This window comes from Melospiza melodia, chromosome 7 (assembly GCF_035770615.1).
Source record: "Melospiza melodia melodia isolate bMelMel2 chromosome 7, bMelMel2.pri, whole genome shotgun sequence".
In the NCBI taxonomy this organism is placed as follows: Eukaryota; Metazoa; Chordata; class Aves; order Passeriformes; family Passerellidae; genus Melospiza; species Melospiza melodia.
Genome location: NC_086200.1, coordinates 30,452,388 through 30,477,718, shown reverse-complemented (window position 1 = coordinate 30,477,718; position 25,331 = coordinate 30,452,388). Strand labels below are relative to the sequence as shown.

The following is a 25,331-nucleotide window of genomic DNA, read 5'->3' as shown; positions in this document are numbered from 1 at the left end:
CCCGGGACCCCCGGCAGCCCCTCTGCCCTTTGGGGTCTCCCCCGGCCCGGCCCTGCGCTCTCCGGGGACGAGTTCTGGGGGGATTCGGGGGGCGATTCGGGGGGCTTTGGGTAGGTCACGGCGGGGGACAGCTCCCCTGGGACCCTGCGCTGTTCCCCGGAGTTTCTCGGGGTGTCCCTGGGGTGTTCCGGGGACTTTGGGACCCCCGACCACCCCCGCACCCCCCGGAGGCCCCCGGGGACCTCCGGACTCCCCCCGGGACCACCCGGAGCCCCCCCCGGAGCCTTTCCGGAGCCTCCCGGGACGCCCCCGGCCCCGTTTCCCGCCCTCCCGCTCCCGCCAAGCCCCGGGCCCGGTACTCACGGGGTGGGGGTGGGGTTCTGTCGCGACCCCCGGCCGAGATCGCGACCCCGGGCCCCGCCCAGCCCGGACCCGCGGGGAGCGGCGGGAGCCAATCAGAGAAGGGGCGGGGCCGGCTCTCAGCCAATGAGGATTGGTGGGCGTGACCCGGGGGCGTGGCTTGGGGTTGGGGCGCGCTCGCTGAGGGGTCCGGGGACAGCGGGGACAGCGGGGACAGCGGGGACAGCGGAGACAGCCCAGCCCGGGCGGCGGGAACGGGTCCCCGGTCTCCTCTCACGTGTCCCCCGCCGACGGACCCCGTGGCCGGTGTCCCACCCCCGCCCCAGGTGTCTCCGCCCCCGTTGTCCCCTCCCCCGGTGTCCCCACCGCAGGTGTCCCCTCGCCACGTGTGCCCTCGCCCCTCGTTCCCTCCTCAAGGGACTCAGTGGCCGCTGTCCCCACCCTCTCCAAGCGTCCCCATTCCAGGTGAACCAACTCCAGGAGACCCGACAGCCGCCAGCCCGGTGTCCCCACGGCAGATGTCCCCAGGCCTGGTGTCCCCACGCCAAGGGACCCAAAGCCGGCCGTGCCCACGCCACTTCAAGTGTCCCTTTGCCAGATGTGCCCACCCCAGGTGTTCCCGTGCCACCTCAGGGTGCCAGGTGTCCCCAGCCCTTCAGGGTGCTCAGGCCGGGGACAGAGGGCCGCGGGTGACGCCCGTGGGTGGCATCGTGGGGCGAGAGACAGCCGGGAAAGGGGACAGGCAGGGGACACGGGGGGTGTGGGATGGCACGGGCAGGGACACGGCACCGTCACCGCCTTATCCCCAGGGGATTCGCGGGGGAAGTGGGGTGGGGACCCTCATGCTGGGTGTGCGGGTGCCCACGGAGCGGGTGCCACCCTGTGCCCCCCCAGCCCTGTGCCCCCTCCCCGGCTCCCGGGGGGTGAAGAAGGTGCCGAGGCGGCGGCGGGGGAGTCGCCTCCGGTAACCGGGTGTTTATTGGGGCCGCGGGGTACAGCCCGCGGGCGGCCGCATGCATGGCCGCTGGGGGGGCGCTCCCGCCGCCCCCTGCCCTATTTACAGCCTGCCACCCCCTGGGGACCTGCCACTCCCCCGCGACGCGACACGCCACCCCGGGTGGGTGCCGGGCAGGGGTGGCACCGAAAGGGCACCCTTTGCCAGCAGAGAGTGGGTTCGGTGGGGACCCCCCCGCCGTGCCCCCCACCCCGGCTGTGCTTTCCAGGAGGGGGTGCCGGGGAGGGGGGGAAGGATGGGCAACCCCCAGGCTGGCACTGGGAAAGGGCTGACCCCAGACTGGGGGTGGGAGCGTGCCCCATCCCCAGATATCGCCACACTCGGGGGGCCCCCAGCCCCCCGCCCCCAAAACGCTCACCAGGTTCCATCACCACAACCAAAGCACCCCCGGCCGGGTGTCCCCAGGGGGGTGGCAGCACCCCCGGGTGCCACTGCAGGGCTGCGGGGCTGGGGGGCCCAGCCCGGTGCCCGTGTCCGTCTGTCCATCCTGCTGCCCCCAGGGTGCTGCGGGCCCTGGCTCCGGCCTGGGGAGGGGACGCGCTGGACGCTCCACCCCGGTAAAGGGACGACAACGCAGCCGGAGCGCAGGGCGCTGCCCCACGCCAGCCGGGGACACCCCCAAACCCTATCGGGGGCACCCAGGGGGTGCCTGTCCCCCCTCACCCACGCAGCACCTCAGCCCGTGCCCGTCCCCGTGCCCAGCGAGCCGGGTCCCCATCAGTGTCCTGGCCGGGGGACGCGCGCAGGTGCCACCCTATTTTCCCGAGGGAGTCCGCTCCACGCCGTAGCGCAGGAGGTGCTGCAGGTCCGTCAGCGGCCGCGGGGTGCCCGGTGCCCGCGCTGCCCGGTGCCCGGTGCCCGTCCCGTGCCGCCCGTAGCCGCCCGCCGCCGCCTCGCCGCTGTTGAACGTGTGGTTCCTCTTGAGGTGGGCGCCGGGGCGGCCCGTGCCGTTGTTGGCGTTGAAGTTCAGCTGCTCGGGGTGCCAGGGCGGCCCCTCGGTAAAGTCTCCCCCGTCCCCGCTGGGTGCCGACACCACCCGCCGGCGCTCGGGGCTGGGGCGCGGCGTCCCCCCGAAATCGCCGTAGGAGCTGCGGGGCTGGCGGCGGGCACCGGCGGGCGGGTGCTGCCGGGCGCGGGGCCCCTCCTGAGCGTCTCGAGCCCAGTGCCCGTCACCTGAGGAGTCGCTGAGTTCGGCCTCCAGCTCCTGGTCCACCAGGATGGCGTGGCAGGACAGGGGGATGCCCCTCGGGGGGCGGCCGGAGCCGCCGTGCCCCCGCCCGGTGCCCGCGGGGCCGGAGCCGCCTCCGGGGTCCCGCAAGGCCGCGTTGATGATGTTGTGGCTCTGCTCCCAGGTGCAGTTCTGGAGGGCTCCGGGGCAGCGTTTCTGCTGCAGCGGGGTCTGCTCCGGCGTGGGCAGCACCCCCGAGTCCAGGTCGTGCTGGGTGACCTTGCCCAGCTCCTTGGGCCACCCGTTGGGCATGAGCGGGGCCAGCAGCGCTCCCCGTGCCCGCCGCTCGCCCAGGCGGCTGACGCTCACCACCGACTCGCTGTGCGCCAGGATCGTCTCCTTGTCCTTGCGCCGCGCCAGCTCCTTGCGGTCCCGGTGCCCGACGAACCAGCACACGCTGAAACCGGAGATGACGGCGCCGATAACGAAGGCGGCCACGGAGGAGATCACCAGCAGGTTCACCGACACCAGCCCGTCCGGCTCGTCCACGAAGCTCTCCGTCACCAGCCCTGGCGGTGGGGACACGTCAGGGACCCGCGGGCGCCGCCACCGCGTCCCCGAGCCCGGCCCGGCCCCGCACTCACCCTCGCACTCGCCCAGGTGGGATGTGCTGCCGCCGGCGATGTCCTGCTCGAAGGCCACCCTGGGGGGACAAATTGGGGGCATTAGTGGGTCCCAAATGGCCCGGCAGGGTCTCCCAGCTCCCGTCGGTTGGTTGGGGGCTGCAGGAGCTCTCTGGGGACACCACTGTCCCCCACAGGTCCCCGGGCCTGGCAGCGTTACCTGGGGCTGGGCTCCAGGAAGATGCAGGAGCCCTCGGGTGTCCAGCCACAGTAGGGATCCCGGCTGCCCAGGCAGTTCCTGGCAGGGAGCAGAGATGTCAGGGTCAGCCCTGATGGGGGAACACAGCACCCCGGCCTGTGCCGTGCCTCAGTTTCCCCAGGCACGCTCCCCGCGCCAGGCACTCACTTCATGCAGCCCGAGTGCTGCTGGCAGCGAGCCACGGGCACCCTGGCCACGCACGGGGGGAAGGCCAGCAGCAGGGACCCCGCAGCCTTGTCCAGCTCCAGCCCCAGGAGCCGCCGCTCGTCCTCCGTGTCCCGGCCACACCTGGGGACAGGGCAGAGCTCATCATGGCCCAGTGCTGGGGGGCCCTCCAAAGCCTGGCCCAGTCCAGAGGAGGCTTTCTCATCCATTCCCCCCAGCCTTGCATCCCTCCATCCATCATCCATCCATCCATCCACCCATCCATCATCCATCCATCCATCATCCATCCATCCATCCATCCATCCATCCATCCATCCATCCATCCATCCATCCATCTCTCATCCATCCATCCATCATCCATCATCCATCCATCCATCCATCCATCCATCCATCCATCCATCCATCCATCCATCATCCATCCATCATCCATCCATCCATCCATCCATCATCCATCCATCATCCCTCATCCATCCATCCATCCATCCATCCATCCATCCATCCATCCATCCATCCATCCATCCATCATCCATCCATCCATCCATCCATCCATCCATCCATCATCCATCCATCATCCATCCATCCATCCATCCATCCATCCATCCATCCATCCATCCATCCATCCATCATCCATCCATCCATCCATCCATCCATCCATCCATCCATCCTCCATTATCCATCCATCCATCTGAGCACCCACCCACCCCTTTTGCTGCCCCTTCCCCTGGCACCCTGGCACTCACCTCCCGGGCTGGTAGGTCTCAAACTCCTCCAGGAAGACGCTCTGGCTGCCGGGGGCAGCGGGCCCAGGGCTGCTGGTGGCGTTGGGCAGGATGAGGAACTTGAGCACGGTGCCGGTGCTGGAGCCCAGGAACACCACGGTGTGGTTGCCCCACGGCCCCGCCGCGTTGTCCACCACGATCTTCCGGAGCTGGTACCTGCGTGGGGGAGGGAGCAGTGCTGGGGCGTGGGGGAATCCAGGGGTCCCAGGGAGGGGGAAAGAGTGAGACCCCCAGCCCCACATCCCCATCTCCATGTCCCCATCCCCAGCCCTGTGTCCCCAGATCCAGCCCCGCATCCCTGTCCCCATTCCCACTCCTCATCCCCAGCTCCCTGTCCCCATTCCTGTCCCTGTCCCCATTCCTGTCCCCGTCCCCATCCCTGCTCACGCCCCGGCTGCCCTGCCGGCGGGAGGCTGCGGCCCAAGAGCGCGGCTTGATTAATTCCCCATCAAGCAGCAATTAAGGCAGATTTAATTAGGACGAGACAATCTTGACTGCAAAGTGTATGAGATTTATCAGCTCTCCCAGCGCTCCCAGCGCTGACACAAGCATGGAAAGGCAGCACGGGAGGCTCTGGCCAGCCCCTCCCAGCCCCTTCCAGCCCTCCCAGTGTCCCCAAGCCCCCCGGGCACCCACCGGGTCATGGTGCGGAGGATCCAGGGGGCGTTGCCCAGGGCTGGCACCGCCTCGTCCATCAGCGGGTGCGTCTTGACGAAGTTGAGGATCTCGTCGGGGAAGGCGCTGGAGGAGTTGTAGCGCATCCCCGGGGACGCGCAGCAGCCGGGCCTGCAGCCAGGGCACGGCTCAGTGGCGCTGTCCCCAGCCTGTCCCCAGCCCCGCCGGTACTGGCCATGGTTGTCATCACCCCTGTCCCCATGTCTGTCCCCATCCCTGTCCCTTTCTCAGCAGGTACTGGCCCCTGTCTCCATGCCTGTCCCCTTCTCAGCAGGTGCTGACTGTGGTTGTCATCACCCCTGTCCCCTTCCCAGCTGGTATTTGCCATGGTTGTCATCCCTGTCCCTGTCCCCACCCCTGTCCCTGTCCCCATCCCTGTCCCTGTCCCCATCCCTGTCCCTGTCCCCATCCCTGTTCCTTTCCCCAGTCCCACCACTGTCCTTGCCACTGACAGTCCTTGCCAGCCCTGTCCCCAGCCCTGTCCCTCACCGTGGCTTTGGCACCATGTCCTCTGGCACGGGTGTCCAGATGGACTCGGGTGATTTCTGCTCCCGGAACCGTCCCTCGAACACGGCGGCCACCTGGGTCATGTCGAAGGCGCAGACGGCGGAGCCGGGAATGCTGTGGGGACACGGCTGTGGGGTGAGCACGGGGAGGCCCCAGCGAGTGCCAGGGGCCCTGCACATCCCAAATGGAAACGAACCCATTTCCTGTCCAGGACCCATCCCAGATCCCACTCAGGATCCAGCTTTGATTCTGTCCAGATCCCACTCAGGATCCGGCTTTGATCCCACGCAGATCCCACACAGGATCTGGCTTTGATCCCGCCCAGATCCCACTCAGGATCCAGCTTTGATCCCACGCAGATCCCACTCAGGATCCGGCTTTGATCCCGCCCAGATCCCATTCAGGACCCAGCTTTGATCCCACCAAAATCCCACTCAGGATCCAGCTTTGATTCTGTCCAGATTCCACTCAGGATCCAGCTTTGATTCCACCAAAATCCCACTCAGGATCCAGCTTTGATTCTGTCCAGATCCCACTCAGGATCCAGCTTTGATCCCACCCAGATCCCACTCAGGATCCGGCTTTGATCCCACGCAGATCCCACACAGGATCCGGCTTTGATCCCACCCAGATCCCACTCAGGATCCAGCTTTGATCCCACCCAGATCCCACTCAGGATCCAGCTTTGATCCCACCCAGCCCCCAGCTGGCACCCAGCTCTGAGCCCGGGCAGTCTGGGCAGGGCACAGGAGGCTCTGACCTGTTGGTGGGCGTGGAGAACACGGCCAGGACCACGGGGCGCCCGTCCAGCTCCAGGATGTCCGTCACGGCTTGGATGACGTTGAAGTAGAAGTGGGAATCGCCCGGCACGGAGCAGTTGAGCCGGGCCTTGAGGAAGGACGTCCACTGCTTCTCCAGCACCCGCTGCGAGCCCCCCATGTCGTTCTTGCACACCCGGGCCACCCGTGACACCACCACCTGCGGGGGGACACCTGTCACCACCCAACCCCTGCGTCCCTGTCCCCACCCTGGGTGTCCCTGTGGGCATCCCAGAATGGCTTGGGTTGGAAGGGAGCTGTGGGACCGTCTAGCACCAAGGGAAATGCAGGTTGGATATTGGGGAAAAAGTGTTTTACAGGAAAGTTCTGGAATGTTCTGCCTGGGAAAGTGGTGGAGTCACCATCCCTGGGTGTGTTAACAAAGCCTGGATGTGGCACTGGGTGCCAGGGTTGAGTTGAGGTGTTGGGGCAGGGTTGGACTCAACAACCTTTAGGGTCTCTTCCAACCCAGTGATTGTATGAATTCTGTGCATTCTGTGAGTTGTGTGCATTTGGGAGAATTTGGGGAATTCTGCGCATTCTGTGAGTTCTGCGCATTCTGTGCATTTGGGAGAATTTGGGGAATTCTGTGCATTCTGTGAGTTCTGTGCATTCTGTGCATTTGGGAGAATTTGGGGGATTCTGCGCGTTCTGTGCATCTCCCTCCCAGCGGGACAGGTCCCACCTTCTCCAGGTAGTTGAACTCCATGGCGATCTCGCGGAAGAAGAAGTAGACGTGGCTCCTCCACTCCACGGCGTGCACAAAGTAGGGCTCTGCGGGGGCAGCAGGGTCAGGGATGGCCCGGCGTGGGTCACAGGGGACACGTGCCCTGTCCCGGCACGGCCCAGGGTGGGGACACACCTTTGAACCACTTGGAGTCGTGTTTGACGGTGCGCAGGGTGGGGCTGTCCCCGAGGCTGCGGTAGATGACGGCGTCGATGGCCAGGAAATCCGTCACCGTGGCGGTGAAGAGCATCCCCCCTGCAGGGGACAAGGCGTCAGCGGGGTTTGGGGACACCGCGCCCGCCGTGGCGCTGGCAGTGCCACCACTGACCTGTGAACAGGGCCACGTTGGCGTGCTTGGGGTCGTAGGGACAGCGGGCCATGCCGCTGATGTTGTCCCCGACGGGCTCCAGCGTGTCCATCTAGAGCGGGTGACAGGGGGACGTGAGGACACACCGGGCACGGGGGCACCCGGGGTCCCCATGCCCAGGGGGGCTCTGCCTGCAGCTGGCACAGACGGGGCTGAAGGTGTTGATGCTGCAGACCCCTCCCGTGGGTGCCCCTTTCTGCCTTCACCCCAAAACCCTTCCCATGGTGCCCAAAACCCTTCCCATGGGTGCCCAAAACACTTCCCTGACCCCAAAACCCTTCCCATGGGTGCCCAAAACCCTTCCCATGGGTGCCCAAAACCCTTCCCAGGGGTGTTCTGTCCTTCTCTGACCCCCGAACCCTTCCCATGGTTGCTCCTTTCTGCCTTCACCCCAAAACCCTTCCCATGGTGCCCAAAACCCTTCCCATGGGTGCCCAAAACACTTCCCTGACCCCAAAACCCTTCCCATGGGTGCCCAAAACCCTTCCCATGGGTGCCCAAAACCCTTCCCATGGGTGCCCAAAACACTTCCCTGACCCCAAAACCCTTCCCATGGGTGCCCAAAACCCTTCCCATGGGTGCCCAAAACCCTTCCCATGGGTACCCCCACCTTCCCTGACCCCAAAACCTTTCCCATGGGTGCCCCCCTTCTGCCTTCACCCCAAAACCCTTCCCATGGGTGCCCAAAACCCTTCCCATGGGTGCCCAAAACCCCTCCCATGGGTGCCCAAAACCCCTCCCATGGGTGCCCCCTCCTGCCCTGGCCCCAGCCCCTCCCTCACGGTGCCCCATCCCGGGGCTCACGCTGTAGTTGGCGCAGACGGGGTTGAAGGCGTTGGTGCCACAGACGAACAGGAGGCTCTCGTTCCTCACCAGCAGCACCTTGATGAAATTTCGGCACTCTGCCTGTGCCAGGAGAGGGGACCGTCACCCTCAGCACCCCAAAACCCCCCTCACCTCACCCCACCCCACCCAGGCCCTCATCATTGCCAGGGCATGGCTTGGGGGGGCTGTTCTCACCCCAGAACTGCACTTATGGGAGCTGGCAATGGGATTTCTGGCCCCCAAATAATTAATTACAAACCAGTTTAGCCAATCAGCCCATAAACCAGTGACTCAGCCGCTGGGAGGGAGTGGGGAGGTGACGCTGGGGAGGGCACAGGGTGTGACACTGCCACGGAGGGTCCCCAGGGGTGCAGACCCCACAGCTGTACCTCGTGCTTGCCCTTCATCCTGCAGATGCTGATGTCGTGCTGGTTCGAGCGCCACGTCAGCTTCTGGGTGGGGAAAAGCAGTGTGGGGACGGGGACAAGGCAACAGCACCCCCCTGAGACCCCCCTGAGACCCCCCTGAGACCCCCCAGAGCTCCCTGAGACCCCTCAGAGCTCCCCGGGACCCCCAGCACCCCCTGGGACCCCCAGCACCCCCTGGAACCCCAGCACTCACCCGGTGGTAGCGCATCTCAGCAGCCCCGCTGGGCTCCAGGCTGACCCGATAGACATTGTCCCTGGGGAGGGGGACACGGGTGTCACCACCCCCCAGCTGGGGTGTGCCCCCAGCACTGGGGCTGCAGGATCCATCCCCACCCACCCCGGGAAGGTTTGGGGTGCTGGGGTGGACACAGAGGGAGGTTTGGGGTGCTGGGGTGGACAATGAGGGAGGTTTGGGGTGCTGGGGTGGACACTGAGGAAGGTTTGGGGTGCTGGGGTGGACAATGAGGGAGGTTTGGGGTGCTGGGATGGACACTGAAGGAGGTTTGGGGTGCTGGGGTGGACACTGAGGAAGGTTTGGGGTGCTGGGGTGGACAATGAGGGAGGTTTGGGGTGCTGGGGTGGACACTGAGGGAGGTTTGGGGTGCTGGGGTGGACACTGAGGGAGGTTTGGGGTGCTGGGATGGACAGTGAGGGAGGTTTGGGGTGCTGGGGTGGACAGTGACCATCACCAGGGCAGTGTCAGTACCAGTGACCCCCCCAGTGCCCCCTGGCAGGGTTGGGGTGCCCCAGGCAGGCTCCTCCCCAGCAGAGAGGAGTGGGGGGGGGTGTGGGGTGCCCCCCATGATTGAAGGGAGGTTTCGGGGTGCCGGCCCCAGACCTGTCCCCGATGAAGAGGGTCCTGTTGACCTTGAGCATGCGCTGGATGTTGAGGCGCTGGGTGCCCCCCATCTCGGGGCCCCCCGGGCGGGCGGCGCCGTGCCCCACGAACACGGGGTAGTGCTTCACATCTGGGGGGGCACGGGGGTCACACGGGCACCCCCACACAGCCCGGGTCACCTCCCTGCTGCCACCAGCCCAAAATCCCTTCCCACGAGTGCCCCTCGCCTGCCTTGACCCCAAAGCACCCCAGAACCCCTTCCAGAGGTACCCCCAAAAATACCCCAAAGCCCAGCCCTGGTGCTGTCCTATCCTATTCCAAAACTCTTTCTTGGGTGCCCCTTTTCTCTTCACCCCAATTCCCCCAGCCCCTCTCCCTTTCCATGCCGAGCTGTGCCCCCATGCCCCAGTGCCCCCAGTGCCCCAGGGCCTCTCCCTTTCCATGCCAGGCTGTGCCCCCAGTGCCCCAGGGCCTCTCCCTTTCCATGCCAGGCCATGTTCCCCATGCCCAGTGCGCCCCGTGCCCAGTGCCCCCCGTGCCCCAGTGCCCCCCATGCCCAGTGCCCCCCATGCCCAGTGCGCCCCATGCCCAGTGCCCCCCGTGCCCCAGTTCCCCCCGTGCCCCAGTGCCCCCCATGCCCAGTGTTCCCCATGCCCAGTGCCCCCATGCCCAGTGCCCCCCATGCCCCAGTGCCCCCCATGCCCAGTGCCCCCCATGCCCCAGCCCCTCTTCCTTTCCATGCCAGGTCGTGCTCCCCATGCCCCAGTGCCCCTTCCCTTTCCATGCCAAGCCATGCCCCCCATGCCCCAGTGCCCCCCGTGCCCCAGTGCCCCCCGTGCCCCAGTGCAGCCCCCCATGCCCCCAGCCCGGGGGGCACTCACAGTCCGGGGGGGCCGTGGCGATGGGCCCGGGCTCCTCGGGGAAGGTGCCCCTCGCCGTCCTCTCGGCCGCCAGCAGCAGCAGCAGCACCAGGGGCACGCGGGCCGGGGGTGCCATGGTGGCCCCCGCCCTGCCAGGGCACCCACCGCACCTGCGGGCACAGGGGGGGGGCTGGGAGGGGGCGGCACCCACAGGGAGCCCCCCCGAGCACCCCAAACCCTCAGCGGGTGCCTCCCCTCATCGGGGCCGCGCTGGGGTTTGTCACCCGCAGAACGTGGGGAAGGGGCTGGGGACACGGGGACATGGGGACACGGGGACACGGGGACATGGGGACACGGGGACATGGGGACACGGGGACATGGGGACATGGGGACACGGGGACACGGGGACACGGGGACATGGGGACACGGGGACATGGGGACATGGGGACATGGGGACACGGGGACACGGGGACACGGGGACATGGGGACATGAGGACATGGGGACATGGGGACATGGGGACACGGGGACATGGGGACATGGGGACATGGGGACACGGGGACACGGGGACACGGGGACATGGGGACACGGGGACACGGGGACATGGGGACACGGGGACATGGGGACATGGGGACACAGGGACATGGGGACACGGGGACATGGGGACATGGGGACACGGGGACACGGGGACACGGGGACAGGAGGGTGAGGACGCATGGACAGAGAGACACGGGGACACGGGGACAAGAGGGAAGCCGGAGAGGCTCTTCCCCCTCCCGAAACGGCACCGGGATGTCGTGGGAGACCTCCAGGGACGCCTCAGTGTCACAGCATCCCCCACAGCCGAACGGCCCCGGTGGCACCGCCAGTGTCCCCTCGGCACGCTGGGCCACCGTGCCCACCATGCCCACCCTGCCGCGCGTCCCCGAGGGGCTGGGGAATTAGCAGCCGGGCAGGGAATTAATTGATCATTAATTCCATGGGAGCCGGCAGCGGGAGCGATCGAAGCGGCGCCCTCGTCCCTCGCGGGGACCGGGACGGTGACATTGTGGGGACCGGGACAGTGACATTGTGTGGGGTTGACCACGGTGACATTGTGGGGACCGGGATGGTGACATTGTGGGGAGCGGGACGGTGACATTGTGGGGACCGGGATGGTGACATTGTGGGGACCGGGACGGTGACATTGTGGGGACCGGGCGCAGTGACATTGTGGGGACCGGGCATGGTGACATTGTGTGGGGTTGAGCACGGTGACATTGTGGGGACCGGGACAGTGACATTGTGGGGACCGGGCGCAGTGACATTGTGGGGACCGGGCACGGTGACATTGTGGGGAGCGGGACGGTGACATTGTGTGGGGTTGAGGACGGTGACATTGTGGGGACCGGGACGGTGACATGGTGGGGACCGGGCATGGTGACATTGTGGGGACCGGGCACGGTGACACTGTGGGCTCTGGGGGTCACAGGACACGTCCCCAGCCCCTCCGCGGTGTCCCCGGCCCCCCGTGAGACCCAGCACTGTCCCCAACCCGTCCCCTGGCGGTGCCACAGCCCCCGGGGACATCTGACCCCGACCCTGCTGTGTCACAGCCCGGGCCAGGAGGTGACCCCGACCTGGTGTCACAGCCCCTCTGGGGACAACTGACCCCATCCTCAGGGTGTCACCACCCCGGGACACCCAAACCTGTCCCCACAGTGCCACAGCTCCCAGTGACACCCGGCTTTGTCCCCACGGTGTCCCCAAATCTCAGGAAACGTGTTTGTGCCCGGTTTGTCACAGAGCGGCACCGACAGCCACCAAACGCCGGAGGGATGAAGGGGGACCCCAAAAGCCACCGCAGGGCAGGGCTCGGTGGGGACCCTCCCCGGGGGGTTCGGGGGGACCCCGAGCGGGGCTCCGGTGCCACCGTGCCCGGGCGGGCGGGGACAGCGAGCGGCGCGGGGTGAGCGGAGCCTCCGGCGCCATAAATGCCCGCGATTGTGCGGGGAAAGAAAAGGCAGCGGCGGGAGGAGGGGGCACGGGGAGGAGGGGGCGCGGCGGGGAGGGGGACACGGCCACGGGGGGGGTGACAAACAGGGACCCATTCATGGCAGTGGTGGGGACGGTCCCCAGAGCGGCTGGGGGGAAACTGAGGCAGCGCGGGGGGACAGGCGGGTGTGCCGGGGGTGAGGGGGGGTCTCCACTCGGGTGTCCCCGACACGGAGCGGGGGAGCGGCCCCGGGTTCGTCCCTCATCCCCGTCCCTGCTCCGTGCCTCAGTTTCCCCACGGCAGAGCGCGCTCAGCCCTCGCCCCACGCACAAAACTTCGGGGGGCGGGCGGAGCTGCTTGGTCTGTCCCACCCCCCCTCCCCAGCACCTCCGCGACCCCCGGCACCGGGGAATGGGGCAGGAAAGGGGGGGCAGCCCCGGCGTCCCCCTCTTGCTGCAATCCCAGCGGCTCTGAGCGCATCGGGATCTCTGATCCCACCCAGGGGTGTCCCTGCCGGGGGGCCCCCCATTCCCGTCCCTTCCCGGGGGGGTGGGCGCCCCTCCCGTGCCATCCGCCCCCCCAGCCCCGCTCTCTGCCCACCTGAGCCGCTCCGGCCGCCTCCGCCGCCGCGCGGTGTCACCGCTGTGCCCGGGGCTGCCGGGGGGGTCCCGTGTGCCACCCCCGCTCCAGGACGCCCCGAGAGGCGCTCAGCTGTCACACCAACCCCCCGCGACCCCCGGGGAGGGGCCCGCGCCCCCCGCCCGCGCCAGGTGCGAAGGTGGGGCTGATGTCACCGTAACCGGAGCCACCAAACCCCCCCGCCCCGGCAGCTGTCACCGGGGGGGCACCCCTGGGACCCCCCCCGAGCGGCACCGCGGGAAAACAGCGGCACGGAGGGACCCTGAGAGCCCCCCGGACACGGAGCGGGGACAGACGGACAGCGGGGACACCCCCAAGGGTCCCCCATTGTCATAAAGCCCTTAGGAGGGCAGTGCGAAAGAGGGGGGGACACGCCGGGAATGGGGGCGACACCGAGAAGGGAGGGACGCCAGGGAAGGGGGACACAGCCCGGGAAACACGGGGGACAACGGGAAAGGGGGGGACGGTGCAAAAGAGGGGACACTGGAGAATGGGGGGGACACTGGAGAATGGGGGGACACTGGAGAATGGTGGGGACACTGGAGAATGGCGGGGACACTGGAGAATGGGGGGGACACTGGAGAATGGGGGGACGTTGGGAAGGGGACGATCTGGCAAGGGGGGGTGCACTGAGGGATGGGGGGTGGCAAAGGCGCAGCGCACCAACAATGAAATCCCTGAAAATTCAACTTGTTGGGACTCCCTGCTATAATCTCAATATCCACATCCCTCTCCGTCCGTCTAATGCCGGATTTTGGGGTCATTTCCTTCAGGAGGCGCCCAACGCCAATAAGAAATCGGTAATTAGTTATGCTAATGAGGCATTTACACCCCCACCCCCCACACACACACACGCTCCAGCCCCCCAAAAGGCGCTCGCTCAGCGGGGTCACACAGCGCCACCCCCATCGCCACGGAGGGGTTTGGGGGTCACCAGCAGAGCCCCCCCAGCGCTGCCCCCTCCCCAGTGCCAGCTGCCGCCGGGGCCGGGGGGCTGAGCCCCCCCCCGGGTTTCCGTTCCGGGCCCGGTTCGGATGGCAGAGCCAGGAAGCAGCTGTCCCCGCGGCAGGGCCGGAGCAAATGTCACCCCGGCCACCTGGCACGGCGCGCTGGCCCCGTCCCCGTCCCCGTCTCCTGCCGAGGGTCCCCCCTTTGCGGGCAGCACCCCCAGAGCCGGGAGCTGCCCAGAGCTCGGGGGAGCAGCAGCACCGAGGGGGTGCCCGGGCGGTGCCAGGGCCGCGGGGGTCACCGGGGGGGGACACAGCACCCACCGTTTACCTTGGCGCTTCCCCGGCCCCGCCGGCGGCTCAAATGTCCCCCCGGGCCTCCCGCTCCGGTTACCGGCTCCGCTTACAGCTGCCGTTTATAGCCCCGCTCCCCGTCCCTTGTCCCTTGTCCCTTGTCCCTTGTCCCCTGTCCCCTCCCCATCGCCCCCCGGGTGGGGACACAGGCTCCGAGCCCCCCAGGCCACCACCAGCGACCAAGGGCACTGGGACGGTGCGGACCCCGCGGTCACCTTGGGCGGCTTTGTCGCCCACCGTGGGTGCCCAGGGGTGGCCCCGGTTGCTGGGAGCCCCCTCGATGCCCCCCGGGTGCCACCCATGGGTGCCCCGACACGTCCCCTCCGGCGGCCGCCGGCGCTGGTGGCCGGCCAGAGCCGCATGGTGATTTGCATATTAAATCCAGGCTCATCTGCATATTAAGAACGGTTTCCTAGCGAGGAGGATCACGCGTCACGCCGAAATAAACCCCGGGGAGCGGGGGGGGGGACAGAGGGGGTGGCAGACGGAGGGCTGTGTGTCCCCCCTCCCCAATTCACAGCCATTGTCCCCTGTTGTCCCCCCAGTTCACTGCTTTTGTCCCCTTGTCCCCCCCAGTTCTATGGGACAGGATCCTCCCGCGTCCTGCTGCTCTCCCCAAGCCACACATCCCCCCCTGTCCCCCCAAAAACTGTCACCCCCCTTGTCCCCAAAGGGCAGGCACACGCCTGACCCTCCTGTCCCTGCGAAACACCCATTGCTCTCATCCCCCCTGGCCCCAAAGCCCCACTTCACCCATTCCCTTCATTCCCACTGTCCCCAGGGCACTCACCCTGGTCCTGTGCCACCCCAGGGGCTCTGCGCCCTGGCGGGGTCCCCTCGGTGTCACCCTGCCACCCCTCTTTGTCACCCGCATGGCCCCAGGGCGGTGACAGGAGCAGCTCCGAGTCACCTCCTCCGGCCTCGTGCCTCAGTTCCCCTTTGGGGAGGGAAGAGGGAACCCCCTGTTCCTGCCCCAGCCTGGCACCGCCCTGGAACCCCCGCCCAGAGCCATGCCAGTCCTGGATGGCACCTCCGCTGTCCCGTCCCTGTCCCCAGGGGCTCCTGTCACCTCCCGATGGAGCCCCCGTCCCCAGGGTGTCACAGTCCCCCAGTGTCCCCCTGCCGTGTCCCCACGGGGTCCCTGAGGGGCAGCAGCTCCCGGCTCAGCCCCGCTGCAACAACAACACCTGCAGTGTTTACATCCGGCTCAGGGAACCCTGCAATCACAGCAGGACAGGGAGCCCCGGCATTCCGGGCATGGGAGGCTGCTGAACACACCCACAGCACCCACAGCACCCACAGCACCCACAGCACCCACAGCACCCACAGCACCCACAGCACCCACAGCACCCACAGGCACCCAAATCCATCCCGAACCCAGCCCAAACCCACCCAAATCCACCCCAAACCCACCCAAATCCACCCCAAACCCATCCCAAACCCACCTGAAACCCATCCCAAATTAATCCCAAACTCACCACAAACCCACCCCAAACCCACCCAAATCCACCCCAAACCCATCCCAAAACCACCCAAATCCACCCCAAATCCATCCCAAACTCACCACAAACCCATCCCAAAACCACCCCAAATTAATCCCAAACTCACCACAAACCCACCCTAAACCCACCCAAATCCACCCCAAATTAATCCCAAACTCACCACAAACCCACCCTAAACCCACCCAAATCCACCCCAAACCCATCCCAAACCCACCCAAAACCCATCCCAAATTAATCCCAAACTCACCACAAACCCAACCTAAACCCACTCCAAAACCACCCCAAACCCACCCCAAATTAACCCCAAACCCACCCCAAATTAACCCCAAACTCACCCCAGACCCGCCCAAAACCACCTCAGACCCACCTCAAACTCACCCCAAACCCATTCTGAATCCACCCCAAAACCACCGTGAATCCACCCCAAACCTACCCCGAACCCACCTCAAACCCACCCCAAACTCACCAAAATCACCCCAGACCCACCCCAAACCCATCCCAAATTCACCCCAAACGCACCCCACACGCACCCCAAAGCCACCCCAGCGCTCAGGGAGCAGCCCCACAATCCCAACCCACCGGTCCCAGAGCCACAGGAGCTGGGGGAGGCTCTGGGAGGTCGGGACCAAGGGTCAGCCCCAAAGCCAGGTCAGTTTTTAATCCCTAACCAAGCTGGTTTGGGGGATTTTTGGGGGTTTGTTGGATTCAAGCCCCCTTCCCCATGTCACCCACACTGCCCTGCTGGGGACGATGGGGCTGCTCCCCTCTGCAGGCCCAGAACCAGCAGTTCCCTTAGGGATTATCTTCAAACTCCTACTTGTGTTTAAATAAGTTAAAATAGAAATATCTGCTGGCTTCCATGGGCAGAGAGGGGCTGGGGGTGGCAGGTCACCTCAGTGTCACCTCAGTGTCACCTCAGTGTCACCCAGTGCTGTCCCCTGCTGTGACGATGGCCCTTCAGGTGGCACTGGGGGTGCCCCCCTGCCCTCCTGGAGCCCCCCACCTCCCAGGGACACCCGGGATGGGGACACCAGAGGGGACAGGAGACAAATCTCCTCCTGCCACTCCTGCTGTGCCCAGAGGGTGACAAAGTGACGAGTGGCATCCGGTGCCAAGGTGTGGGTGAGAGCACGTGAGCCTTCACCCTCCTGCTCCTCCTCCCCACCCTCTCCATCCTGCTGTCTGTTTTGGAAGTGTGCTCTGTCCTGGGGACAGGTGGGGGTTTGTGGGGTGACCCCCAGCCCCTGAGCCCCCCAGAGGGGCTGGGATGGGCCCTGGCAGTGCTGGGGGACGGGTGGGAGGAGGAGGAGGGAGGGTGCAGGGGGTGCAGGGGATGTGCAGATGGAGCGGGGATGTGGGATGTGCAGGGGGACGTGGGCTGGAGGCAGCGGGGAGGATGGGATGGAGGGAGGAGGATGGGATGGAGGGAGGGATGGAGGATGGGATAGAAGGAGGGATGGAGGAAAGGATGGAGGATGGGATGGAGGGAGGGAGGGAGGATGGGATGGAGGAGGGGATGGAGGGAGGGATGGAGGATGGGATGGAGGGAGGGATGGAGGATGGGATAGAAGGAGGGATGGAGGATGGGATGGAGGATGGGATGGAGGATGGGATGGAGGATGGGATGGAGGGAGGAGGAAAGGATGGAGGGAGAGATGGAGGATGGGATGGAGGGAGAGATGGAGGATGGGATAGAAGGAGGGATGGAGGGAGGGATGGAGGGAGGGATGGAGGGAGAGATGGAGGATGGGGTGGAGGATGGGATGGAGGGAGGAGGAAAGGATGGAGGGAGGGATGGAGGATGGGATGGAGGATGGGGTGGAGGATGGGATGGAGGGAGGAGGAAAGGATGGAGGGAGAGATGGAGGATGGGGTGGAGGATGGGATGGAGGATGGGGTGGAGGATGCAGGCTGGGTTAGGGGTCACAGGGTGGGATGTGGGATGGGATGCAGGCCAAGGTATGGAGTGGGATGCAGGTCAGGGCATAGGATGCAGGCCGGGCTGTGGGATGCAGGATAGGATGCAGGATGCAGGATGGGATCCAGGCTGGGCTCTGGGATGCAGGCAGGGCTGTGGGATACAGGATTCAGGCTCTGGGATGCAGGCTGGGATGCAGGATGGCAGGCTGAGATGCAAGCAGGACTCGGGGATGCAGGATTCAGGCTGGGATGCAGGCTGGGATGTAGGCTGGGATGCAGGATGGGATGCAGGATGCAGGCTGGGATGCAGGATAGGATGCAGGATAGGATGCAGGCTGGGATGCAGGCCGGCTCCGGGGTGCCAGCGGCTCAGAACAAAGGGCCATTGTTCCCAGCGCCGCCTCCGCGCTGCCGCCTCGCCGGAACGTCCGAGCGGCCGAGCCGCCCCCGGAGCCGCTCCTCGTTCTGCCACCACTGCCACTGTCACTGCCACCGCTGCCACTGCTGCCACTGCCACTGCCACTGCCACTGTCACTGCCACCGCTGCCACTGCTGCCACTGCCACTGCTGCCACTGCCACTGTCACTGTCACTGTCACTGCCACTGTCACTGCCACTGCCACTGCTACCGCTGCCACTGCCACTGCCACTGCCACTGCCACTGTCACTGCCACTGCCACTGCCACCGCTGCCACTGCCACTGCCACCGCTGCCACTGCCACTGCCACTGTCACTGCCACCGCTGCCACTGCTGCCACCGCTGCCACTGCTGCCACTGCCACTGCTGCCACCGCTGCCACTGCTGCCACTGCTGCCACTGCCACTGTCACTGCCACTGCCACTGCCACTGCTGCCACTGCTGCCACTGTCACTGCCACTGCCACTGCCACTGCCACTGCTGCCACTGTCACTGCCACTGTCACTGCCACTGTCACTGCCACTGTCACTGCCACTGCCACTGCTGCCACCGCTGCCACTGTCACTGCCACCGCTGCCACCGCTGCCACTGCTGCCACCGCTGCCACTGTCACCGTCACTGCCACCCCCACCGCCACCGCCGGCGCCAAAAGCCTCGGGCACGAGGGCGTCCCTGTCCCCTGCCAGGCCCTGCCAGGTGTGCCAGGTGCCATCTGTGCGTGGGGAGGTGGCACGTGTGCGCGGGGGGTGTCACCGTGTGCCACGCGTGTGTGCGGGTGTCGGTGTGCACAGCAGGTGTCACACGTGTCACATGTCACTGTCAGTGTGCGTGTGCAGGGCTGGCAGGAGGCACCGGGTGACACACGTGCAGGAATGTGGGCACCAGCTGGCACCTGTGTGTGGCAGCGCGCGGGCACCGGGTGGCACCGGTGTGCCTGTGCAGGGGGTGTCACGCGTGTGTAGGTGTGAATGGGATGCCGTGTGTCACACGTGTGTTCACGGCTGTCACACGTCACACGTGCACAGGTGTGTTCACGGCTGTCACACGTCACATGTGCACAGGTGTGTTCACGGCTGTCACACGTGCACAGGTGTGTTCACGGCTGTCCCGCGTGTGACCGGGGCTGCACACGCAGGGCTGGCACGAGGGACGGAGCCCGGCACGGCCGGGTTATTCTGGGCACACGGCGAGGACGGATCTCCGCTCGCAGAGCTCCCCCCTGGCCCTTCCCGCTCTCCCGGCGGGGGCGATGGATGGGGCGCTCGGAAATGCCCGCGGTGCTCCCACCACGCGTCCCTCGGGGTGACCGTGCCACCCGGGTGACCCGTGCCACCCTCCTCATCGCCCTGGGGCTGCCTCCCTCCGCTCCTGCTCCGTGCCTCAGTTTCCCCACCTGAGCCCCCACGGTCCCTCCCGCAGCCACCGCTGCCCCGGGGCCACCGTGTCCCCTCCCGTGTCCCCTCCCGTGTCCCCCCCGGGTCCCCTCCCGTGTCCCCTCCCGTGTCCCCTCCCGCGTCCCTCCCAGATCCCCCCGGCGCCAAACGCGGCGCTGAGCTCGGCCGGGTTTGATGGGATTATCCCGGCGGGCGGGATTACACGGAGAGAGTGAGGATTAGCCACGGCGCATCGGCACGACACCGACACTGCCACCACTGCCACTGTCACCACTGCCACCACCGCCACCGACACTGCCACTGTCACCACTGCCACCACCGCCACCGACACTGCCACTGTCACCACTGCCACTGTCACCACAACCACCGCCACCGACACTGCCACCATCACCACTGTCACTGTCACCACTGCCACTGTCACCACTGCCACCACCGCCACCGATACTGCCACTGTCACCACTGTCACTGCCACCGACACTGCCGCTGCCACTGTCACCACTGCCACTGTCACCACTGCCACTGTCACCACAGACACTGCCACCACTGCCACCGTCACCACTGCCACCACAGCCACCGATACTGCCACCGTCACCACTGTCACTGCCACCGACACTGCCACTGTCACCACTGTCACTGTCACCACTGCCACAGCCACAGCCACAGACAGAGACACAGACACTGCCACTGCCACATCCATTGCCACTGCCACTGTCACTGCCACAGCGACAGCTACTGCCACCGCCACTGCCACTTCCACTGGCATTGCCACTGCCACCGCCACCACTGCCACTGTCACTGCCACAGCGACAGCTACTGCACTGACAGGACACTGCCACTGTCACTGCCACTGCCACAGCCACTACCACTGCCACAGCCACAACCCTGGCACTGCCACTGCCACCGACACTGTCACTGCCACAGCCACCACCACAGCCACAGACAGAGATACAGACACTGCCACCGTCACTGCCACCACTGCCACCATTGCTGCCACTAACACTGCCACAGACACAGATACTGCCACTGCCACTGCCACTGCCACCACAGCCACTGCCACTGTCACTGTCACTGCCACTGCCACCACTGCCACTGCCACCACAGCCACAGCCACAGCCACTGCCACTGTCACTGCCGTGCCACCACCTGCCCGAACTGGGCCCAACTGGAGCCCGGGTGCGGTGCCAAGCCCCAGCCTGGCAGGGCTCCTCAGGAGCGGTGGCTTCAGCGCCGCTGTTTAATTAACCGGCTGCTGGGAGCCACCACACAGACACGAGAGGGATCTCTTTATCCCCCTCTTTTTTTTTTTTTTTTTTTTTTTTTTAATTTGACAAAATTGTAATTAAATAGGGAGCAAAATCCCGCTAGCACACGGCAGCCCCTCTGGGAGCTCCTCTGTGCCAGCCCGCTGCTCTGCCTCTCCCCCTGCTTCGCCCAGGGAATCCAACCCCTCATCATCCCCTTCTGGGGGATGCCACCACAGCCTGGGGGTCCCTGGATGGCACCGAGGCCATCGTGTGCCCTTTGCTGCTGGGGCGGGCACTGCCAGGGCTGCAGAGCCTCCTTGGGGTGCCCTGTTCTGGTTCCACCTCCAGCCCCAGCCTGGGCACGGGGGGCAGAGCCCGGAGCTCCCTGGGACGCAGATCCCGAGGCTCCGGTGCCAATCCACGATGGGCACCAACAGGTTGGGCTCCCGCACGGAGCTGGGATCGCTCCTGCTTTGCTTTGCCACTCTTTAATGTCCCCCAAACGCAGCAGATGCCACCACAGCAAAACCATCCCGACCCTGCCGGCCTGGCACAGCGAGGAAAAGCCACCCTGGGCAGCGCGGTGCCAGTGTCACCATGCCCGCTGTCCCTGCCCCGCGCCCGTGTCACCGTGCCCCGTGCCAACCCCCCCGACAGGAGCTGGGATCCGGCCCCGGCTTTGGGAGATGCTCCAAGGGCCCGGCGCAGCCCAGCCCGCTGAAGAACGAAATCGCATCCAAACTGGCAGGGTTAATTAAAAATATTCCAGCTTGTCTGGGGACACAAACCGCAGCCGGCACTGCAGAGGGATCTGCATCCAGCTCAGGGCCGGGCGGGAGGGCCCGGCCGTGCCCCAGCGGTGCCAGGGGAGCGAGGGTGGCAGCGCAGCAGTTACTGGGTTAACTGGGAGCCGAACCAGCCAGGGCCGAGGGGACAGGGACACCGAGCTCATGGGGACAGGGACAGCCAGCACGATGGGGACAGGGACAGCCAGACCACGGGGACAGGGACAGCCAGCCTGTGGGGACAGGGACACCCAGACCATGGGGACAGGGACAGCCAGCTCATGGGGACAGGGACAGCCAGCCCGTGGGGACAGGGACAGCCAGACCACGGGGACAGGGACAGCCAGACCACGGGGACAGGGACAGCCAGCACGATGGGGACAGGGACAGCCAGACCACGGGGACAGGGACAGCCAGCCTGTGGGGACAGGGACACCGAGCTCATGGGGACAGGGACAGCCAGCTCATGGGGACAGGGACAGCCAGACCATGGGGACAGGGACACCCAGACCATGGGGACAGGGACAGCCAGACCATGGGGACAGGGACAGCCAGTCTGTGGGGACAGGGACACCGAGCTCATGGGGACAGGGACAGCCAGACAACGGGGACAGGGACAGCCAGACCATGGGGACAGGGACAGCCAGACCACGGAGACAGGGACAGCCAGCCTGTGGGGACAGGGACAGCCAGCTCATGGGCACAGGGACAGCCAGCCTGTGGGGACAGGGACATCAGCTCATGGGGACAGGGACACCCAGACCATGGGGACAGGGACAGCCAGCTCATGGGGACAGGGACACCCAGCTCATGGGGACAGGGACACCCAGACCATGGGGACAGGGACACCCAGCTCATGGGGACAGGGACAGCCAGTCTGTGGGGACAGGGACACCCAGGCCATGGAGACAGGGACACCCAGACCATGAGGACAGGGACAGCCAGACCATGGGGACAGGAACACCCAACCCACATGTCACTGCCCTGTCCCGTGCCTGGGGGCTCCTGCTGGGGCTGGGAGGGACACAGAGCCAGCAGAGCCCTGGTTTGGGGGGCACAGGAGCCCCCCCAGAGGGGACAGCTCTGCCTGGGGGGCACACATGGGCACCCCTGTGGCTGAGCTGGGCCGCCCCCTTTGTTTATGGGAACGTCAGCAGAACCATGGGGGGCTCCGGGGAGGGGGGATGAGCTGTGCCCCCCACACCGACACCCCTGGCACTGCTGCTGGGGGCCGAGCTGCCCCTGGCACCCCCAGAGCTGAACCCGAGCCCGGGGCCACCTCCTGTCCCCCACACAGCCACGCGCCCCGGTGGCAGCGGTGGCAGCGGTGACAGCAGTGACCCAGTTCCGTGGCACCCCGGGGACACTGCCCGGGGGCTGCAGAGCACGGGGGACACGCCGGGATGGCACCCCAGCACCCAGCGGGGACACCCACAGCACCCACCCCGTGCGGGGGACACGTGGCACTGCCCGGACCTGGCACCCCGGTACGGACCCCAACCCTTGGTGTCGTTTTGTGGGGTACACAGCCCGGGGGGACCCCCAAAGCGACCCAACCCTTCCCCGGGCTGTGTCTGTAGGGCAGGGAGCTCTGGCCCCCCTGTGCCCCCCAGCACATCCCCAGGGTGGGACCCGGCCCTGCCGGACCCCCACAGATCCAGGGGGGACACGGCGGTGCCATTGCCACCCCCACCCCCCCAGGCGAGCGGTGCCAACGCGGGGGGGTCACTCACGGCAGGTGTCTGCCCCCCCAGCACCCCAGGGCCGGGGGATGGATTGGGGGTCCCCTCTGCAGCCCCCCCCGAGCCCATGACCTGGTTCGGCAAAGGGAAACTGAGGCACGGCAGCAGGCAGAGCTCACCCAAGGTCACCCCGTGCCGATGGCACAGCCCCGTGGGCATCGCCCCCCCCCATCCCCGCTCTAACGGGGGGTGCTGAGCCCCCTCCCCAAATCCCCCGCGCAGGGAGGGGCTCCCCGCTCCCCTCTGCCCCATGGGGGGCTCGGGGCGCCCCCCGTCCCCGGCTGCTGCGGGAGATGTGGGCACGGAGGGCAGGCTGGGGGGGCGGGGGGCTTTGCTGGGTCTGGGGGTGCTCGGGACACCCCAAGCGAGGGCGGCAGGGGAGGATTGGGGCCAGGCAGAGCCCCCCCAGCCGCGCTGGTTCGGGGTCCCCCCTCGGCTCGGTGCGGCGGTGCTGAGCCCCGAAAGGGGGCACGGAGCCCCCCCAGCCCTGCCCCGGTACCGGGGGGTGTCAGAGCCCCCCCCGTGCACGGCGGGTCCCCCACTCCTGCCGGCTGCCCCCCAACTCCTGTTCTCACCAAGTTTCGGCCCCGAGACAGAGCCGGGCCCCCCCTGCGTTTGTGGGGGTCCCGCTGTGCCCCCACCCAGCCCTGCGGGATTATTGGGGGGGGCACAAGCACTGAGCCCCCCCAGGCTGAGCCTCGCTGCTCCCTTTTGGGGGCTGCACTGGCCGGACCCCCCCAGCCCAGCCGAGGCTGCCGGGGGTGGGGGGCACAGAGGGACCCCTCCTTTTCACCCCCCCCCCAAAAAAAAATAACAACAACGAGCCCCGGCTGCTGCCCAAAGAAACAGCGGAGGCAAAACGGAGCGCGACGAGGCAGAGACACCCCCCGATCCTCATCCTCATCCCCATCCTCATCCTCATCCTCATCCTCATCCTCATCCTCATCCCCATCTCATCCCCATCTCATCCCCATCTCATCCTCATCCTCATCCCCATCTCATCCTCATCCCCATCCTCATCCTCATTCCCGTTCCCATCCCATCCTCCCGGCTCGGCGCGGGGGGGGCTCCGGTTCCCGCGCCCCCCGCCGTGTCCCGGGGCTGGGGGGGGTCGCGGGGCCGCTCCGGGGGGGCTGATGGGTGGGAGGGGGCGTGGGAGGGGATGGGGGTGGGCCGGGGTGCTGGGTGAAGGGGATGGGGGGGCTCAAGGTGCGGGGGGGTGTCGGGATGGGGAGAGGGGAGCGGGATGGGGGCGCTGGGGGGGGGATGAGGATGAGGATGAGGATGAGGATGAGGATGAGGATGAGGATGAGGGGGTATCGGGGTGCTGGGGGGGCACACGGGGGTGCTGGGGAGAGCAGGGGGGCTGGGGTGGGGGCATGGGGCTGCGGGATGAGGGTGCGGGGAGGGTCTCGGGGGTGCGGGATGAGGGTGCCGGGATGCTCGAGGGGCGCAGGGGAGGGCTGGGGGTGCGGGATGGAAGAATTGGGGTGCGGGCGGGACCCCCCCGGAGTGCCGGGGCGGGGATGGCGACGCGGGATGGAGGTGCCGGGGGGAGGGGGCAGCGGTGCCGGGGGGGCTCAGGCTGCGGGGAGGGGGCGCGGAGGGCTCTGCGGGTTGGGGGGCGCGGGGGGGGCCCCTCCAGCCCGTGACCCTTCAAGGTTCCGCCCGCTCCGCTAACAAAAGCGCCGCTTCCCAATGCAGCAGCGGCGGCGGCGGGAGGGGGGAGGGCCGGGGGGGGGGGGGGGCACCCCCTTTTCTCCCTTCCCCCCCAGGCCAGGAGGGGCAGCGGATGGAGAGGAGGAGAGGAGGAGGATGGAGCGGGACGGGAGCGCATGGGGAGGGGGGCGGGCAGGGGGGGGCACCGGCCGCGCTCTTACCTCTCCGTCCCGGGGGGGTCCGGGGGGGCTCGGGGCTCCGCGCACCTGCGCCCACCGGCAGAGCTCGGCCCGGCCCCGCTCGGCTCCGCTCCGCCGCGCCGGGAGCGCCGGTACCGGGGC

General features: G+C 67.0%; 1 protein-coding gene across 1 annotated transcript; it reads right to left on the bottom strand.

Annotated features, from left to right (window-relative positions):
- Positions 1-1,313: 1,313 nt before the first annotated feature.
- Positions 1,314-25,297, bottom strand: SEMA6B (semaphorin 6B). The gene is made up of 17 exons (XM_063161112.1): positions 25,212-25,297; positions 10,436-10,584; positions 9,555-9,684; positions 8,910-8,970; positions 8,678-8,740; positions 8,268-8,369; positions 7,425-7,515; positions 7,232-7,351; positions 7,055-7,143; positions 6,312-6,529; positions 5,534-5,665; positions 5,006-5,155; positions 4,331-4,525; positions 3,573-3,713; positions 3,387-3,464; positions 3,188-3,246; positions 1,314-3,112 (listed from the first exon to the last, which is right to left on the bottom strand). The coding sequence occupies exons 2-17, from the start codon at positions 10,548-10,550 to the stop codon at positions 2,130-2,132; spliced, it is 2,727 nt and encodes a 908-aa protein (XP_063017182.1). The 5' UTR covers positions 10,551-10,584; positions 25,212-25,297; the 3' UTR covers positions 1,314-2,129.
- Between the last annotated feature and the right edge of the window lie 34 nt (positions 25,298-25,331).